Source organism: Nyctereutes procyonoides, unplaced genomic scaffold (assembly GCF_905146905.1).
Source record: "Nyctereutes procyonoides isolate TBG_1078 unplaced genomic scaffold, NYPRO_anot_genome, whole genome shotgun sequence".
NCBI classification, from domain to species: Eukaryota; Metazoa; Chordata; class Mammalia; order Carnivora; family Canidae; genus Nyctereutes; species Nyctereutes procyonoides.
The window spans coordinates 9,449,013-9,464,063 of NW_026575121.1; the positions used below are offsets into that span (position 1 = coordinate 9,449,013).

At 41.9% G+C, this 15,051-nt stretch overlaps 1 protein-coding gene and 1 non-coding gene across 3 annotated transcripts in view; one reads left to right on the forward strand and one right to left on the reverse strand.

Moving 5' to 3' along the window:
* The window catches only part of WBP4 (WW domain binding protein 4), a 30,226-nt gene extending 18,170 nt beyond the window's left edge, over positions 1–12,056 (reverse strand). Inside the window, exons 1-6 of one of the 2 annotated variants that reach the window (XM_055335716.1) lie at positions 11,871–12,056; positions 10,283–10,355; positions 7,649–7,711; positions 7,440–7,563; positions 4,173–4,340; positions 54–100 (exon numbers count right to left, since the gene is read on the reverse strand). In XM_055335716.1, coding sequence (XP_055191691.1) covers positions 54–100; positions 4,173–4,340; positions 7,440–7,500 — 276 coding nt within the window. In that variant the 5' untranslated portion in view covers positions 7,501–7,563; positions 7,649–7,711; positions 10,283–10,355; positions 11,871–12,056. Of the gene's footprint in view, positions 1–53; positions 101–4,172; positions 4,341–7,439; positions 7,564–7,648; positions 7,712–10,282; positions 10,356–11,429; positions 11,625–11,870 lie in introns of those variants that run through there. The other variant, XM_055335715.1, reaches the window with a different exon arrangement.
* Positions 12,057–12,389: 333 nt separating this feature from the next.
* TRNAE-UUC (transfer RNA glutamic acid (anticodon UUC)) lies at positions 12,390–12,461 on the forward strand. Its single transcript has one exon. It is a non-coding gene; the product is annotated as a tRNA-Glu (tRNA).
* The last annotated feature ends 2,590 nt before the right edge of the window (positions 12,462–15,051 follow it).

Below are 15,051 nucleotides of genomic sequence, written 5' to 3' on the forward strand. Positions count from 1 at the left end.
TCCCAGAAACCAATCAACTTAAACCAAAGACACTATCAATGTGCCTCAGTTACCTTTTTTAAGTTTCCTTGAAATCCTTCAGGTCTCTCCCACTGGGATGCTTAAAACAAAGTTGATTGCATTAATACAAATTTTTCACTTAAAAAGAAAAACTTCTCATAAACTTTAACTTGGCAAAAATTTACAAGACATTCAATGTGTACAAAACACTACAGGCCTGTAAGTTAAACATGTAATTGGAAAAAAGGGCACCTCACTGGCTCAGTAGTTGAGCATCTGTCTTTGGATCAGGTTGCACCCTCAAGGTCCTAGGACTGAGTCCTGCATTGGGCCCCTGCAGAGAGCCTGCTTCTCCCTCTGCCTGTGTCTCTGCCTCTCTCTCTCTTTCATGAATAAAAAAGAAAAAATAAAAATAAAAAAGAAACAACATATATCCCAGGGTCAGGGCATAGGGAGAGAACCCTAAGCAGACATACCAGGGAGAGTGTAGCCCGGCATGGGGCTTGATCTTGATCCCATGACTCATGGGATGATGACCTTTGCCAAAACCAAGAATCCAATACTCAACTGACTGAGCCATCCATGTGCTCCCCAGGCTTGAAAAGTCTTTAAAAGTTATTTACTTATTTATTTTTTGGTAATCTCTACACTCAACATGGGGTTCAAACTCATGACGCCAAGACTAAGAGGCATGTGCTTTTCCGACTGAGCTAGCCTGGTACCTCAGGCTTGATAAGTTTTGAAGGAACGAAATGACTACTTGACATCTTGGGGAGGGGAGAGTGAGAAATAGAACGAATGACTCAAGAGAAGCAAGATAAAAGATCCAAGAATTAAAAACAAAGACAGCTGATCCTTGAACAACATGGGTTTGGACTGTGTAAGTCCACCTATAAGCAGATTTTTTTCAATAGATCTATTGGAAATTTTTTTTAGAGATTTGTGAGTTTGAAAAAAAAACACAGATGAACCATGTCGTCTAGAAATACCCAAGAAATTAAGAAAAAGGTATTACTATGAAAATATAGCAATATAATACATATAACACACAAAATATGTGTCAAACAACTGTTTATGTTATCTGTAAGACTTCCAATCAACAGTAGGCTATTAGTTAAGTTTTTAGGGAGTCAAGATATAAAGTACCATATGATCCCATAATTTTGCTATGGGCATATACTCAAAGAAAATGAAAACAGTAACTTGAAAAAGATAAATGCACCCCTGTTTATTGTAGTATAATTTATAATATATAATACAGAAGCAACCCAAGTGCTCATTGATAGATGGATAAAAATGTGATACATATATTTCTCTCTCTCTCTCCCTCTCTCTCCCTCTCTCACACACACACACACACATTACTCAGCCATGAAAAAGAAAATCTTGCCATTTCTGACAGCATGAATGAACCCAGAGATTCAATGCTAAGTGATAAGATCAAACAGAGAAAGACAAATGCCAAATGATTTCACTTACATGTATAGTCTAAAAAACAAAACAAAAAAAACAGACTCTTAAATATTAAGAGGTGGTAGTTGCCAGAAGGGAGGTGGATAGGGGGACAGGTGAAATAGGTGAAGGGGATAAGCAGTTTCAAACTTCTAGTTATAAAATAAATAAGCCATGGAGATGAAGAAAAGGACAGTAGAGTCAATACAACTGCAATAACACTGTATGGTGATTACATCTGTGAGCAGGGATTAATGTACAGAATTGTCACAACACTGTATTGTACACCTGAAACTACTATAACACTGTATGTCAACTATATTTTTTTAAAAAGTTATAAGCAGATTTTTGACTGCATGGGGTAGGGAAGGGTCAGTGCCTCTAACATCTGTGCTGTCCAAGGGTTTTGCTGAGAGCAAGGGTATATGCAGTAGGATAGTGAACAAAGGAAGCAAGTAATAGGAATTAGAGGGGAGAAATACATATTAAGAGCTTTTAAAAATCTTTTTTGAGAAATATTTTTTTATTTTAGAAAGAGGGAAGAAGAGAGAGTTGCCTGGGAGAGGGTGGGAGAGGGGACAGAGGGAATGGGAAAAAGAGAATCTCAAGCGGACTCCACGCTGAGCCAGGAGCCCAACGTGGGGCTCCATCCTATTACCCCGAGATCATGACCTGAGCCGAAATCAAGAATTGGATGCTTAACTGACTGAGTCTTCCAGGTGCCCCATTAATAAATAGTTTCTATGTAAATTTGAGAAAGAGACTTATGATCCTTAGCATATAATCATTTGTGGTTCACTGCTAAACTAACATGCACTTCCCTTAAGGCTCAGTGCAAACTGAGTGATTACTATTTCTCTGTAGTCCAAAACTGACTGTGATTCTAAAAATCCTCAGTTATAGTAATATTTATAGCCCATGGTTTTCTTCATGATTAACTTTGATCTCATTTCCTATCATTCTGATCATTCTTAACTTTTTTTCTGGCTTTTCTTCTATTTGTTCAATATATGTACTACCTACCCCTTATATTTGTCTTCTTTCTCCTTGTGTTCTCAAATACTCCTAAAAGTTAAGATATTATTTACATTTCTAGACTCAACTTATCTCCCTAATTCCAGGCTCTAATCAGCTACTGAAAACTTCCACATGAATGTTCTAGAAGTACCTCAACCTCAACATACCAAAACCTGAATTCATTATTGTCCCACTTTAATTTACTCTATCTCTGTATTCCATACCTCAGTAAATGGCACTATCGTCCTCCTAACCCTCTTTGACAAAACCCCATCTATTTTTCCAGCCTCTTTCTTCTGCTATGACATCTTCAAAGAACTATATATTTTACCTCCATCAGATGACTATTTTCTAAACTTTCAAACTTTTTAAGGCTTCATATTGTTCCACCTGTTTGGAATGCTTGCTTTACCCTCATAACAACCTGCTATAATTTTTTTCAATTAAGTATCTATGAAATGTCCAGGCACTGTGTTTGGTGCTAGGGATACAAATGGTGAATAAGATGGCATCATTCTTTATGCTCTCCTCTTAATGTATTGATTAGTTCAAAAGTAATTACTGTGATAATCTCTCAGATCCACATATTTACAATTAATAACTGACCATTCTAAGTTCCTAAACAATCTTACTTACATCTCTGTTATAGCACTTTAAAGTTCCTCTTTGTATCATGCTTACTTCTGACCTTAAATTTTCTATTTCTGGAAAGCAAGATGCTACATAAATGAATAATGTATTTACTAATCTCAGAATTTATATGAAAAAATCCCTAATACATTTAGTTTTAAAGGAAAACAAAAAGATGCTTTTGATATTCCTACTGGAAAACACCATTGTGTATTTTATTAGAAAGTGATATCCAAAACATAAATAGGAGTCAGGGGGTTCTTTACTATAAGATAGCTACACAAAAAAGAAAATGGTTCTGGTTCCCAATCTGCTTTTGGATAGAAAATCTCTCCAACATAATATTTTCTTTTAGTAACCCCCTGCAATTTGTAAAATAGATCTGAAATGCCTTATTTTTCTGTAAAATTCTTCATTTCCATAGCTCATACTTTTAGAAGATTTTATTGAGAAAATATAAAGCTTTAACTTATTTGTAAGGAACCTATTTTTTTTTTTTTTAAGAATTTTTTATTTGTGAGAGAGACAGAGAGCAAGCAAGAGCATGAGCAGGGTGGGTGGAGGCAGAGCAAGAAGGAGAAGCAGACTCCCCATTAAGCAAGGAGCCTGATGCGGACCTGTGGGGCTCAATCCCAGGACCCTGAGATCATGACCCAAGCCGAAGGCTTAACCAACTGAGCCATCCAGGCACCCCATAAGGAACCCATTCTTAATGCTTTAACTAAGTATGACACTGAGTCATTTTAAGAAGGGACCTTTTATTTATTTTTATTTTTTAAATTTATTTATGATAGAGAGACAGACAGACACAGGCAGAGGGATAAGCAGGCTCCATGCTGGGAGCCTGATGTGGGACTCGATCCCGGGACTCCAGGATCGTGCCCTGGGCCAAAGGCAGGCGCTAAACCGTTGAGCCACCTGCGGATCCCCAAGATCTTTTAAAGGGCACCTAACTTTTTTACAATTGTGTCAAAGATATACAGTCAGTTTTTCATTGCTTAAATGTCCTGATATTAACTAAAACAAAAAAATAAAGTTATCACTTTTACTAGTTCTACGCCTAAATGACCTACCTCCTGTGATAAGATCATAATAGTAGTGGTAACCCTCGGAGGTTATGCCTTCTACCCATCTGCCCTTTGAAGGGTCTTTTTTCTTTTTCTTCTTTTCCTTCGGCTGATTTGATGCAGAGGTGGGTGGGACAGTGCTTGTTACTGGTGATATGCTTGGTTCTGAAATTTCTAGAGAAGAAGTTATAAGAAAGGTAAAGTACCAATAACTTTTTTTCCCCTGGTATAAAGCATTAATATGTTATTCCAATCAAAAGCTTGACAAGATTATTCTTTTGGGAATTTGACAGACTATAATAAAGCTCATCTAGAAAACCAAATATGCAAATATCCAGAATTATAAAACAGAAGTGATAAAGGGAACCTAGTTCTATCAGATGTTAACTTATTCTGCAACAACTAGTACCAAAAAAAAAAACAAAACAAAATAAAAAAAACTAAAACTGATCCAAGCATAGGCAAACATATGACTGAAACAGAACAAAGAGTAGAGAAAATAAATCCAAATGCAGATTCCTGGTGTTTCTCATTAGAAAGAAGATCATTTAACAAATGATGTTGGATAAACTGGTTAATTATTTGGAAAAAAGTAAGGCTATTCCCCACTCCATGGCCCCTCCCATATTCAGACATCAACATAAACTCAGATCAAAAATATATATGAAAAAAAATTACACAGGAAAATAACATTAAACTACATACAAATCCAAAAAAAAGAAAAAACTACATACAAATCCAAACATTTTGTATAGCAAAAATAAAAACAAAACAATATAACACTATGTTAATTGAAATGGAATCAAAACAACAACAACAAAAAAGACAATGAATATTTACAACAAATATGGCTCATGGCTAATGCTCGTAATAAAGATTCTTTACAAAGAAATCCAACATTCTATTATTCTATTGGAAGATGGACAAAAAGTACAAAGACAGGACAGCTTGGTATTAGCTATCAATATAAAAAATATACTCATAGTTTGATTCTGCAATCTGATGTCTACAGATTAAATTTACAGAGAAAAATGTGAAAACATGCCTGCATAAGGGTGCTTGCTGAAACATTCTTTCTAATAGTGAATATTCTAAAGCAATCTAAATGTTAGTCTGGAAGAGATTAGTTAATTAAGTTATAGCACTTTTATGGCATTTTGTTATGGTATTTTATACCCTTTATTAAACTTTATTAAATACTTATTACTAGTGGTCACTATAATAAACAGTTTATACCATTGCATTACTCAGTACTTGTGAAAATTGTAGCTAGCATGTGGCAATTCTGGTGGATTCCAAAGTATGTGCTCCTAGCCACTAAACATGATATACATTCTTAATTATTAAAGAAAGTATTTGACATGTTATTGAGGGAAAAAATAAAACCACCTCCAAATAGACTATAACGTGGAATAATATAACTTAAAAAGAAAATTCTAAAGATGTCTGGGATAATCTTAAAAGCAGTTAGTTTCTAAAAGTCTTTTCTTTATACTGCATTATTACACTTCTTAGAGGAATGTATATCCTATTTAAGAAAACAAGGCAAAAAAAAAAAGGCTATGAAAAAAAATAAAAGTCCTATTTAAATACAAAATGCTAAGATCTATTTGCTCAAAAGGCAACATAAGGAAACCTCCCAATCCATAAAATTGATGAGATGAATTTTCACCTACTCCTCTTTAATTCTGCAGGAACACCTGTATCATTTTTCTCCTTTAAACATATAGCTTTATCCTCATGGAAATACAGCACCCACTGCTTCCTTTTAACTAACAATGTCCAGAATAATATTTTTAAAGTCTGGTTACAACTGTTCTTATTTGATGAGGCCAATGCCAATTAGCTTGTTATTCTGCTTAAAACTTGGAAGAAATTTTTAGAGAGTAAAGGATGTCATTCTGTGTTACTATCTCAACTATTATGCAAGGTCAACTGGGACTGCTATATGCTTGGTTTAAGGACAATGGATTTGTCATGGAAGAAATGCTGACAGAAAAGTTCCGAGTTAAAGCCTAAATTCATCAAAGATATAGATACAGTCTACTTAAATAAGTACCTTTTATCTGGAACTGAGTTACCTTCAAACCCTCAAATTATTTACCTTCTTGCTGGTGATCAAGTGGTAAAAAGGGAATCCCTTTATACTGTTAGTGTATGGAAACTGGCCCAACCACTATGGAGCACATATGAAGATTCCTCAAAAAATTAAAAATAGATCCACCATACGACCCAACAATTTCACTTCTGGGTATATACTCATAGGCTATATAAGCAGGATTTCAAAGAGATATTTGCACTCCCATACTTACTACAGCATTACTCATAACAGCCAAGAAATGGAAATAACCTTAATTCCTATCAACCAGATGAATGGATAAAAAAGATGTAGTACGTATACATAATGGGATACTATTCAGACATGAGAAAGGAGGATATCTTGCCATTTGCAACAATGTGGATGGAACCTGAACATTATTACAAATGAGATAAGTCAGACCAAGAGAAGACAAGCATAGTGTGTCACTTGTATGTGGAATCTAAAAAAGTCAAACTCATAAAACCAGAAAGTAAAACTTTTTCCAGGGGACAGGGGGTTTAGGAGTTAAGGCTGATACTGTTTAAGGGTATAAACTTCCAATTAGTACATAAACCATAGAGATTTAATGCACAGTATAAGGAATACAGACAGTAATATGGTAATTAGGTAAAGTGGTAAATATTGTTACAGTAGCATTCATATTACAATACATAAATGTATCAAAGTAACACCTGTATATCCTAAACTCATAGTGTTCTATGAATTTATCCAATTATAAAAGTTATCTACCTTCCAGCGGTGAAATCAGTAAATTTGTCCACAAAAGGCTAATTCACTATAACTCAATCATACAAACAAACGTAATTCATAGTTTTAACCATATGGATAAAGCAAACCATGGTTATAATGCAAGGCCTATTTTTTAATGAATAGCTCCTTTTAGCCAAATACCTAAAAAACTCAACTGTGTCTGAAATGAACACTGACCTAAGACAGAATCAGGACTAGCTAACCACCAAGGTAGGATGGTTGTGAATGGAGGTGTAAAAAGATGAAGTTTAAAAGTAAAACAAAAGTGCATGACCCAAGTCCCACAGTCTAAATACAGCTATGATGCATAGGAAAAGGACTAAGAGTTTACCCTGAGTGTATAACCTCTTTATGGAAACAATAAAAGCTCACTGAGCATGACCTCTGATGTTAGTTTTAAAACATGCTGGCTGCTTTTTTACCTGACTCCAAGCCAAGCCTTTTCAAATCCTCTTGGTATGCTTTCAGGGCAGCTGCCTCCATTGCGGCAAACTCCTTTGATGCCTTTTCTTCTTCCTTTGCCTTATCCAGACTTTTCTGTTTAATCTATGGAAGACACATATAAAAGTGAAAGTCAGATAAAGGACTGATATTTACATAGAAAAACTGGCAAAGAAAGAAATAAAATTACCTCACTAATCCTCTTTGCCACATTTTCCTTATGATTTTTTCCTCTTTCGTGAAATTCAACGCTCTTGAATAAAAGAGAAAATGCAAGGAAAGCATCATAAACATCATAATGTTCACAGTAAATATGGGGATAGAACATACCAAAACTGAAATTAAAACGACTGACAAATATAATTTTAATGCAAATTGGTTCTTTTTATTAAATGATGCCAGGGAACTGAACCAAGTTATTTATTATTATACCCTCAGGTGCTTAAAATAAACTATGATGACCATATAAATGGAGAAAAACCCAAGGTACCCTTGATGACTTATCTAGTGAATATGATTGTAAGCAGGACTCAAACAAGACATGAAGCCAAATGAGGAGTGGAAAAAAATAACCACCTCAAGAAATACTTCTCAACAAAAAATGTCAAAACCAGTAAGCCCCTAGAATTTGCAATGCTCTAGAGACATAGAGAATAAACAATAATGCTTAGAACTTTACTCCTCCAAATTGGGAGAAAAGACAGTAAGGAATTCCTTCTAAATTGTAAACAAATATTTTTTATACAATGTAGTAATGGTACAAAATGTATAACTCCTATGGAGGAAAATCTGGCACTATCTACCAAAATTTGGCTGCTGGAATAGAGAACAAAGCTCCCTATATACTCATGTGGAAAGCGCTCCAAGATTTACTGTTCAATTAGAAAAACAAACACACACCAAACTATGGTAAAGGGTGGTGTGTATGATATCCTACCATTTTATGTATGTTGGAATAATAACTGTATATGCATCAAAAACAATGAAGAATGCACAACAAAATGAAAAAAGCAATAACCTACAAAGAATGATGGTGACTGGATGGGACAAAGGAGTGAGTAAATGTTATTACTTATTTAAAACAGCAAAGAATGCTCCCTAAATTACAAATGTCTGGTTGTATGCAATAAGAAATTTCTGGTAAACTTTGGAATATAAATTCTGTCAATCAAATCTTAGCTAAGCTATCCTAAGGTACTACCATGAACTCCTCTTTAAAGTGAGACATTGTAAAACAAAGGATCATCTATTTCTCATGTATCAGGTTTCTTAAAGTTAATTACACCACACAAAGGATATTAAGGGCACATTTGAAAACAAACTTTGTTTCTTTTTTTTTTTTTTTTAATTTTTTTTTTTATTATTTATTTATGATAGTCATACAGAGAGAGAGAGAGAGAGAGGCAGAGACACAGGCAGAGAGAGAAGCAGGCTCCATGCACCGGGAGCCCGACGTGGGATTCGATCCTGGGTCTCCAGGATCGCGCCCTGGGCCAAAGGCAGGCGCCAAACCACTGCGCCACCCAGGGATCCCACAAACTTTGTTTCTAATTAAAGGTTAAATTGATGTATATTAGCAATCCAAGGAGAAGAAAGATTATCCTAAAAGGGATTATTTATTCTTCATGATTCCTAATATTCATTGAGCTGCTAGGGTACCTCAAAGAAAGAGAAACTATCGGCGATTTGTATGGATTTCAAGATTTGTGGCATTTATGTGTAAGGATGGCCTAAGTTAAACAAGACGGCTGAGAACTTTAGCAACTATTTAAAAGATCCAACACCATAATAAAACCTGGAAAAAAAAAAATAAAACCTGGAAAAAATATCCCCAAACTTCTTGTAGGCAGTAGTAAATAAATGTCTACTCTACCAAAGAAACATGACATTGTTAAAAACACAGCTACTGTTCTGTTCTGCATGCATCTCTATCAAGTAAAAAAGATGTGAATATACCTTTAAAAAATACCCTAGCATTTATGTACTATGTATACATTATAACGACAGGCACCTAAAGGGGGGAAAAAAAAAATCAGTGGTGCTTTTTAAGTCTTAAAAGCTTAATCAAGATTAAGAGATACAGTAATAAGGTGTGTTAATAGAGCTGCTATTTTCATATTCTAGGAAAATAGATGTTCTTTAAAATTTAACCATTTATAGCTATAAAGCTCTGCAAATATATTTAATTATCTCTGAGGTAGAAAAGATACAAAATAAACTACACTAATGTTTCCTTTTACATATTAAGGGCTTTGCCCTTTTGTTTCTCTGTATATGGCCCTATTACAAACAACACATCATCATTATGGATAAATATGGATGAGATTATCCACTCAATGTCCATTTTCTTTATCTTTTATTTTATTTTTTAAAGATTTTATTTTATTTTTATTTTTATTTATTTATTTATTTTTTATTTATTTATGATAGGCAGAGACACAGGCAGAGGGAGAAGCAGGCTACATGCAGGGAGCCTGAGCGGGACTATCCCTGGACCCCGGGGTCACACCCCGGGGGGCTGAAGGTGGTGCTAAACTGCTGCGCCACCCAGGCTGCCCCAATGTCCATTTTCTGAATGTGACTAATGGACCACAGAGAAATAATTTGTCTTAATATCATAATCTAGTTTAAGGATGAAAAGGAAGAAGGCCCACAGCTTTCCTACAAGAAATGAAAAGAGACATCTTTCAATGTTTTGAAAAATCAGGAGCAAGGTCTATGAAGGTGCTTCGTAAATACTGAGTTTAGATACAAAAAAACAAAAACCAACAACAACAAAACAAAACACAGGAAAACGCTATTTTTAACAGCGGAATTATCATACAGGCCTATTGTCCGCTATCCAACACTTGCAGTAATCACAGAACTTCTTTGGCTGCGACTTCCAGTAGTCTGCCCTGAAAAAGGGAAAAACAGGTCTTAAATTCACAATTTAAGAAGGTGAAACTGGGCGTGTTTTTTACCTCCTCTTCGAGTCTAGAACATAAGCCTCTGCTACTGGTTCTCCTCTCATCACACACATTACCCTGTTGTATTTATCTCACTGCAGCAGTTAAGCTGAAACTGTTGCCACTATAAAAGAAAAAAAAAACTGCACGGGATTTAAAACTCCCTTAAAAAAATAAAACAAAAATAAATCTCCCTTAAATAAAATTGCTTAAAAAAAAGTGTTTTTTGTTTTTGTTTTTTTCTCAGTGGCCACTGTCATCAGTGTGAAGAAACAAGAAAACATCTTGCAAAAGACTCCTCTATGCCTTTCTGGCATTTTTTTTTTGGGGGGGGGGAGGTTTGCCTTACTGGGAGGCCCGAAGAAAAACGCAAAAAGTTTGCTTTCAGCCGAGTTATTTCCACCCAAAGAACAAAGAACAAGACTCCTCTAGGGGCCGACCGGTTCCTCCCAGACCATCAGTTAATGCAATTTGTTCTTGAGCCTCAGGGCAGGGCAGGAGAGCTGGAAGAGCCTAGGGACCTCTCGGCCTGCAGGAACCCGGGGGGGGGGGGGGGGGGCGGGGGCCACTATGCTAAGTACCCGAGACCGCCCGTTTCCACCCGGCGGGGAAGGCGGCGTTCCGACCCTAAAGTTTCGCAATTCCCCAGGGTTCCAGCGCTACGGCAAGGAACAGGGTGCTTGCGACCCCCGCCTGTGCAAGCGGGGGAGCACCGGGCTGGGGGGGGGTCCGGCCCCTCCGCCCGCACCGCCCGCCTCCCCCTGCAAGCCCGCGCGCGCTCCAGGCCCCCGGGGCGCTCCGCGGGGCAGCACGTCTACCCGCCCAGAGAACCGGCCCTGCCGGTCTGCGGCCGGTCCCGAGCGAGTTAAGAGCACCTCCGTCACGCCTCCAGCCCGGGGGAGGAGGAGGAAGAGGAGGAGGAGGCGGCGGCGGGGGGGGGGGATGGATGGGGCGAGACCCGGCGGAGAAAGGGCCGCCCAGGGCAACAACGCCTCGTTGTTCAGAGCCCGACACCCGACTCACATGACCGTGGCTCAGTCGCTCCGCGCGTCGCCGCCCCTTCCCCGGGGGGACGGCGGGGCGGGTCCGGCTCCAGCTCGTGTCCCCCACGCGGGGCCGCTCCGAGCCCCGCGCGCCGCGAGGCCCACCCGCGCCTCCCAAGCCGGGACGCCTCCCTCCGCGGCCCGGGACCAGGTTCCCCGGTTCCCAACTACGGGTGCCCCGGAGACTCAATCCGCGTTCGGAGTCTCCTCCCTTCCCCTGCCCCTCCCCCTACGGGGCGGGGCTGCGGGCGCCCGGGAGGTGGGGGCGGTATAAAGGGGTTGAGGTCACCGGCCAGGGGCGAACGCGCGACGGGACCTGAGCCGGAGGACGGGGGGCGTCCCGCCGCGAGTCCCCGCATCTTCCCCCCCCGCCCCGTCTCTCTCTCTCTCTCTCTCCCCCTCTCCGGGATCCAGAACCTACACGTTCTTCTAGGCTCGCTGGCTCGCGGCCAGGGAGCTCGCGCGCCGCCTCCGCCCCGAACGCGAACAGCTGTTCCCCGAGACGTCGCCGCCCTCAACTTTTGCCAACTAGTCCGCACGCACTTTGGCCGGCGAAGCGGCCCGGACCTGTAGGCGGGGCGCGGCGGGGCGCGGCGGGGCGCCCCGGGGCGGGGGCGGGGGCGGGGGCGGGGGGGCCGTCGGCGGAGCTGGGAACCGAGAGGTGAAGCAGCTGCTTTCGGGGCCGCGAGTGGCCGGGCTTCGCCTCAGAACTTTCCGGAGGCGGTGGAGCGGCCCCGCCCCCCCCCCCCCGCGACGCCCGCGCGCACGGGCCGGGCTGGTTCCTTCGCTGGCGGAGCGCGTGGGCGGCGGCGGCGGCGGCGGCGGCGGCTGCTGAGGGGCGCAGCGGCGGCGGCGGCGGCGGCGCGCGGGGCGGCGGAGCCGAGGCTGCGGGGGCGCGTGCGCTTGTCAGGTGAGTCGCGGCCGCGTCCCTACCAGCACTTCCCATATGGTCTAGCGGTTAGGATTCCTGGTTTTCACCCAGGCGGCCCGGGTTCGACTCCCGGTATGGGAACGTTGTAACTTTTTTTTTATTTTTAAACGGAATGGGAAGATTCACTAATTTTATTTCCAATAGTTTGGGCTCTTGCGAGGAGTGGGTGAAAAAACAAAAACAAAACAAAAAAAAAAAGAAAGGAAAAAACCTTCGTGTGGTAGTGAGGGACTCGACGACCCGTGCCGGCCGGGCGGGCGGTGCTGAGCCTCCGGGAAGGAGTTTCACTTTCCAGGGGCTGCCGCTCCTCCGCCCGGAGTCGCCCTTTTCCAGACGCTCGCGAGGTGATGATTAACTCCGGCCGCGCCTTATCTCCTCCCAGCGCCCCCCTCCCGGGGCCCACACCCTCCGCGGCTTCCAGACCCGCCCCAGGGGCGCGGTGGGGGGTGTTCGCCCCCCGCCCCGCGCCCCGCTCGGAGTGCTGCTTCTCTTTCAGCGGCTGTTTACGGAGGAGGACCCCCCCCCCGCGGTGGCACAAAGCCGCCTGTGGCGGGGCGCGCGGCGGCGGGGCGGCTGGAGAGTCCCGGTGCCCCCGGGTCACCGCCCGAGCGGCCGCGTGTGCGCCCCGCTGTCCCGCGGCGGCCGAGCCCGACCTGAGGGGCGCTGGCGGCACCAAGGGAAGAAAAAAAAAAAAAAGTGTCGCAGACTCGAGTGCGGCCGCCTGGGGAGGCCTCTGGGGAAGGGAATCCCCCCCCCCCCGCCCTTCCAGATTTTTTTTTAAATTTTTATTTTTAAATTTTTTTGAATTAGATTTTTTTAAATTTATTTATTTATTCATGAGAGACAGAGAGAGAGAGGCAGAGACACAGGCCGAGGGAGAGGCAGGCTCCACGCAGGGAGCCCGTCGCGGGACTCGATCCCGGGTCCCCAGGGTCCCGCCCCAGGCTGAAGGCGGCGCCAAACCGCTGAGCCACCCGCCCCGCTTTAAAGCGCGCACCCAGACGCACGCACACAGGCTGCGGAGGAGGGAAAAAACAAAAGCAAAACAAAACCAAAAAAACCCCAAAAAAACAAAAACCCCCACCACTATGATGAGATGTCTTTAAAGAAGAAATTTGACTTTCCAAAGTGGGCGGGGGTGGGAGTGGGGTGTCGTGTAAGGTTTTGAGCTCCGCCGACAGAGAAAATCTTGGGGTGGAGGCGGGGCTTGGAAGAGAGAAAATTGGCTGGAGACTGGGGAGGGGATGTCACAACAAAGTTTCACTGTATTTTTAAATATAGAAGCCCTGTGTTTATTACAAAGAAGGGGCAGCTGTGTCAGCAGCATGTGAGCTGTAAATGAAACAAAAGCGTTATCTTAAATGCAAGCTGAAATTAGAAGATGGGGCGAGCTCTATAGTGTTTTTAGTCCGTTGGGCCTCTGGGAACAAACCGGAGGGGGGGGGTCTGGTGGGTTGAGTTTGTGGAGAGCCACTAAGGAGAGCGGAAGATTGGGGGGCCGGTGTGCGCATTCCCAGACTTTTATATTTTAACTGCACAGTGAGCTTTGAAATAATCTGTTAATGTGATTCACACGATGAAGGATTAATCGCTTTTACGTTGTAGGTAAACTTCCCGTAGCCAAAAATGTTTTATGTTTTCATGAACTCAAATATTTGAGTCCTTAACAACAAGCAACCATGACACACGCTTTTGAAAGTCCCTGATGTTCGGGTTGGTGATAGTTGGTTGTAAATACAGTACTAAATGGAATCTTCTTTTCCTTCACTCCTGTGATTAGCGATTGACCTTGTGTAAATCTTCCATCTTCTCTGTACTCTGGATTTACAGCCATAAATTCTTGATAATACATATCATTCAGAAACGTCAGAGTTGCATGAACTGTTGGGCAATTCCTGAAGAAGTAAGGCAAGTGGAAAAGTTTTATTTACATAGAAGTTTCATTTAAATGAAGAATGGGATTGCGTCGCTACCAAGGAACCATTTACTAAAGAATTAAGTCGGAATTTGGAAGGGAAGGAAAGACCCTCTGCTGGTCTCCGGAGAGGGCTTGACTCTTGACCTTGCATTTTGTGATGACTTGGTATCATATATGTACCAAACAGTGCTAAAATGGTTGTGATTTTCAACTGAGCACCCCAGGAATTGCAAATAGCTTTACTCTCTATATTTGAGGGTGTGCTGAGGGGACTTGTTTGGTGACAGTATTTCTCAGACTCCTCTATGATTCTGTACCAGGTCAGAGTAGGGCAGTATTTGAGTTACAAAAGTCAGTGCTACAGGAACGCAGAGGTGCGACATCAGTTCTACTTCAGGAAAGAGGACTGGCAAAGAGAGGTAGAGGGAGAGGGTGTGCCCTGGACCTGGAAGAACTGGTTGGATTTCTCCTGGTGGGGAATGTCTGTCTATCTTGAAGCTGAGGGGAGTGGAGGATGCATGGATAGGTGGAGGGGCTGGGTTGGAGAGGTGGGATCAGCAAGTATGAAGCTGGCAAATCGTCTGAACACAGTGCCCAGAGGGAGAGGCCTGGGAGATCAAGCTAGGATGGTAGAAGAGAATTTCACCTTAATAAATTTTGACTAGGTAAACAGGCTCTTTGGTCAGAGGAATGGCATTTATGTTACTAGAGTTGCGGTGACTTACTATTTTAAAAAAATTTAAGCAATATAGA